We start from the raw sequence: 4,591 nt of genomic DNA on the forward strand, positions 1-4,591 counted from the left end.
AAAATAGTCATGGATAATTCTGACTAAAATAAGACTAAAATGCTCAGACTTTTAGTTGACTAAATCTTGACTAGACTAAAAAGAGTATGAACGTGACTAAAACTAATAAAAACTAAAATGACAGCTTCACACAAAGACTAGACTAAAACTCAAATTAAAACAGGCCGCCAAAAACAACACTACTGGGCACACAGTTTCAGTTGAGTACATAGTAATGATTCTCAGCCATGTTAATCATCTGCATGCCTGTCTTGGATTCCTGATTTTCTTCTAGGCTTGAGCTTAGATTAAATCAAAATTGACTCTCTTTATTTATAATATGTACTATTTACTGTGCAAAATTCATCTGTGCCTGTTATTACACAGATAAAAATGTCTTGATAAACAGTTATGATTAAGCGATTTAAGATTTTTTTTTTTTTCATTTAATTACATCACATTACAGAAGCAGAATTGTTTGTGAAATTTATCTCATGTTACTAAAATAGGGCACCTCCCCTAAATGATGAATTTGCTGATGCACTGCAGCCTAAAAATGTACCTGATTCCCACAGCTCTCACTGCAGAGAGGACTCCTGAAATGTGGGAGCATTGCTTAGTCAAAGGTTCCTTACCTCAGCAGCCCAAAGTAGGCTAAATATACCCCCTCCTGAGAGCCAGGGCCGGGGTCTGCTGAGCTCCAGCATGACTAGTCTGTTGGCTGTCAGGAGAATGGGAGGAGGCCTGGAAGTCAAGGGGTGTGACATTCCTCCTAGACTAAAATGGAGGAGGCGGCAAAAAAGCAGGAAAGTCTTTTTAGCCTGACAGCTGCGCCGCTGGTCATCTGGAGGCACTTTTAAAGAGACAGACTGTCTGATTTCAAGACAGGAGTTGGAGACATCGTTGTACATGTGGGCGTGCAGTATCGGGTCAACAGTTAAACCATTCAAAGATGTCTCACACTCTCCCAGACGGCTGTAGCAGGCAGTATGGTCACAGACCAGTGCCTTTGCCCTCTGCCAGAACAAATTTATTTATACAGCCAGGCAAAGAGAAAAGTCATGTTTTTTTGTGTGTCAGCCATTTCCAAGGAGTGAAGGATAGGGGCCACGAAAACTTATTTTAGCTGTAATTATTAATTATTAAGAGCAAGATTTGATGTGTGGAGTAATTGCACCATTCACTCTTTTCTGTGCAGGGAAGAGGTGAACGACAAACTGAGAGACATGCCTGATGGTACTTTCCTGGTACGGGACGCCTCGACCAAGATGCAGGGAGATTACACACTAACGCTAAGGTAACTCGAAATATTTTTTGATACGGTTTAAAACTGCTCCATTCATCTTTTATTGATCTGTGGTCCAACACAATTTCTTTTTTTTTCCTGCAGGAAAGGTGGAAACAATAAGCTAATAAAGATCTATCATCGGGATGGGAAGTACGGATTCTCAGACCCGCTCACATTCAGCTCAGTAGTGGAGCTCATCAATCACTACAGGCACGAGTCACTGGCCCAGTACAACACCAAACTGGACGTAAAGCTCATGTATCCCGTCTCCCGCTACCAGCAGGTAAATGGGTTTAGATTGTGGGTGGGGGTATCACATTTACAGCCATCCCTTCCTTTCCTTTTACCTCTTTGTCCACCCACCTCTACCTCCCTCGCTCCGGCCCTAAAGAGCGTGTTTGCTGAATGAATTGTGCAGCTTGTTGTGAGTGAAACTGCAGAGGCAGCAGGATGCTTTTGGCACGAAATATTACTTTGTTTATTGCCACAGCAGTGCACCTCCTAAATAATTGCACACATCCACAATGTCGAAAGGCCATCCAGGCATTTATTCTCCAATACACCGCTCCCTCCATCACCCTCCCTGTATCTTTCTCAGACACACAGGTGCTCATTATTTAGGGGGTTCCACAAATGTAAGCCCTCGAGAGGCACTTACAGATTCCAAGATTTTTATTAATGATTCCTGGAAGAAAATTCCTGAAAAATGGCTTTCACTTTGTAAGCAAAACCTACAGTATGTTGCTGTGAGCAGTCCTTTTTCCCATCCCACTTTTCTTCGCTCAGCCATTCATACCAATAACAATGCATTTACTCTTGCTCTTTCAGGATCAGCTGGTGAAAGAGGACAACATTGATGCAGTGGGGAGGAAACTCCAGGAATATCACAATCAATATCAGGAGAAGAGTAAAGAATATGACAGACTCTATGAGGAGCACACAAAAACCTCACAGGTAAGCCTCTTAGAACATCACTGTTGGATCGCTAGACGACCCATTAACTGCAGTGCTAAACGCCACATGCACAACATGGACACAAACAATTTATTCCGTTGCAGAAGCCCATTGACCAGTTAACCAAGTCTATTAAGAGGCACAGCCCTTTTGAGGTCGCATCACATCCATTGATTTATCTTTCCTTTGATTGCAGGAGATCCAGATGAAACGTACTGCAATAGAGGCCTTCAATGAGACCATAAAAATTTTTGAAGAACAGTGTCACACGCAGGAACGCTACAGTAAAGAATACATTGAGCGATTCCGCAGAGAGGGCAATGACAAAGAGATTGAAAGGTACACACAGTCCTCAATTAAGAGCGCTCTGGTCAGCAGCCTTGATCTATGGGTTTACAAATAGTTCTTGTTTCTCTCTCAGGATTATGATGAACTATGAGAAGCTCAAATCCCGTCTTGGCGAGATTCACGACAGTAAGACCCGGCTTGAACAGGACCTGAAAACACAGGCTCTAGACAACAGGGAGACGGACAAGAAAATGAACAGCTTGAAGCCAGATCTTATTCAGCTCAGAAAGATTAGAGATCAGTACCTTGTGTAAGATTATCCTTCCTTTGCAGTTCATTTCGTCATCATTGTTCTGTTAGAGTTGACAGTTTTTTTTTCTCCATGTGTAAACACTTCATTGCTTCTTTCTCATGCAGTTGGCTCAATCATAAAGGTGTTCGACAGAAACGAATAAACGATTGGCTGGGGATCAAAAACGAGAACACTGATGAGTAAGTCAAATTGTCATATTTGAGACCACAGGTTTGATAAATGACTGCCTCCATCACAGCATCTAACACATTTCCTCTCAAAATCACAGCGCCTACTTCGTCAGTGAGGAGGATGAGAATCTGCCACACTACGATGAGAAGAGCTGGTTTGTGGGGGACCTTAACCGAACGCAGGCAGAGGACTTGCTACACGGCAAACCCGATGGAGCCTTCCTCATCCGCGAGAGCAGCAAGAAGGGCTGTTACGCCTGCTCTGTTGTGTGAGTATCTTAAGATGTAGACAGTGAGGTGAAAGTTATGGCAATGAAGTGGGAGAATTATTATTTCTTCAAGTGTCAACAAATTGTTTTCTTTGACCGTAAACCTCCATGGCCTAGGTATTTTTTGTCTTTTTTTTTCTCCATTTTTCAAGTCAATTTTACAGTTTGTCTATTTTACAAAAATTCCATATAGTTTTAGAATTAAAATTAAATTTATGTTCACAATCTTATACTAAATGACAAACTTGCATTAAACCTTTAACATTAAGGCCATTTCAGTCTATACAGTTTTCTTTGTGTCTCCTTCACCTTAGCTTAGGTTCAGATCTGGTCTCCTATTTCCATTCTCTGCCACCTAATAATTTCCCATCTCCTCTGTTTCAATATAAAATAAAATTAATCGTTTCAAACCCGTAAGACCTTCGTTCATCTTCAGAACACAAATTAAGATATTTTTGATGGAATCTGAGAGCTGTCTGACCCTGCATAGACAGCAACGCAACTGAAATGTTCCCAAGTTCAGAGACGTATCAAGGAGATCTGTAAAATAATCCATGTGACATCAGTGGTTCATCCGCAATTATAGAAAGCTACGAGAATACTTTTTGTGCGAAAAAGAAAAAAGAAAAAAAAACGACTTTATTCATCAATTAGTCTCCTCCGCATAGGGATGTAACGATTAACCAGGAGCCGGTTGAAAATCGATTAAAATATGTGATGATTAAAATCGGTTGAGATGGTAAACAAATCGCGATTCAATTAGGGGTAGGAGTTTATATGAATGCATGTCTGAGGGGAACTTACTGTCTTTAGAAAAATTTAGATGGTATATTTTCTTTTCATCTTGCCTCTGTATAATGCATATTAAAGTTCATAAGTGCAGCGCTGCTTTGATTACAGCGGAAACCAAGGAAACGCTTTAAGCGCCACCTGCTGGCAGAGAGTGAATCTGCGTCTAATTCAGTTCTGCTGTTTGTTTCATGCAGATATTTTTTATGTAGTTTCACGAAACTGAAGTCAAACCATTCTGTTTTTGCTTCAAATTTCGAAATTATACAATCTAATTTAGATTAAACTGCTCATGTTGCATGTATGCAGCATCTTTGTTTGGATCATGATTAAAATGCAGTGGTTGCCTGCCTAATTTTAAATGGAAAGAGCACAGACAAAGCCTCAGTTTGTTTATATTAAGATATTTATTTTATTTGTGTTAACATACTTATTTATTTGATCTGGGGCTTGTTTTAAAATTTCATTTTAGTTTTGTTATTTACATTATATTTAAATTTTGTCATTTAGCAGACGCTTTTATCCAAAGCAACTTACAAAT

General features: G+C 40.1%; 1 protein-coding gene and 1 long non-coding RNA gene across 3 annotated transcripts in view; one reads left to right on the forward strand and one right to left on the reverse strand.

Annotated features, from left to right (window-relative positions):
- The window catches only part of LOC107692397 (phosphatidylinositol 3-kinase regulatory subunit gamma-like), a 169,851-nt gene that overhangs the window by 162,196 nt on the left and 3,064 nt on the right, over positions 1-4,591 (forward strand). The window contains exons 9-15 of the mRNA XM_016491437.1: positions 1,178-1,276; positions 1,370-1,550; positions 2,096-2,221; positions 2,418-2,560; positions 2,643-2,819; positions 2,927-3,001; positions 3,091-3,261. Of these exons, the coding sequence (XP_016346923.1) occupies positions 1,178-1,276; positions 1,370-1,550; positions 2,096-2,221; positions 2,418-2,560; positions 2,643-2,819; positions 2,927-3,001; positions 3,091-3,261 (972 nt within the window). The remainder of the gene's footprint in view (positions 1-1,177; positions 1,277-1,369; positions 1,551-2,095; positions 2,222-2,417; positions 2,561-2,642; positions 2,820-2,926; positions 3,002-3,090; positions 3,262-4,591) is intronic.
- The window catches only part of LOC107692398 (uncharacterized), an 11,418-nt gene continuing 9,720 nt past the window's right edge, over positions 2,894-4,591 (reverse strand). For both annotated transcript variants that reach the window (XR_001634643.1, XR_001634641.1), the window contains one exon: positions 2,894-2,972. This is a non-coding gene — a long non-coding RNA (uncharacterized LOC107692398). The remainder of the gene's footprint in view (positions 2,973-4,591) is intronic.

This window comes from Sinocyclocheilus anshuiensis, unplaced genomic scaffold (assembly GCF_001515605.1).
Source record: "Sinocyclocheilus anshuiensis isolate Anshui unplaced genomic scaffold, SAMN03320099.WGS_v1.1 scaffold70, whole genome shotgun sequence".
In the NCBI taxonomy this organism is placed as follows: Eukaryota; Metazoa; Chordata; class Actinopteri; order Cypriniformes; family Cyprinidae; genus Sinocyclocheilus; species Sinocyclocheilus anshuiensis.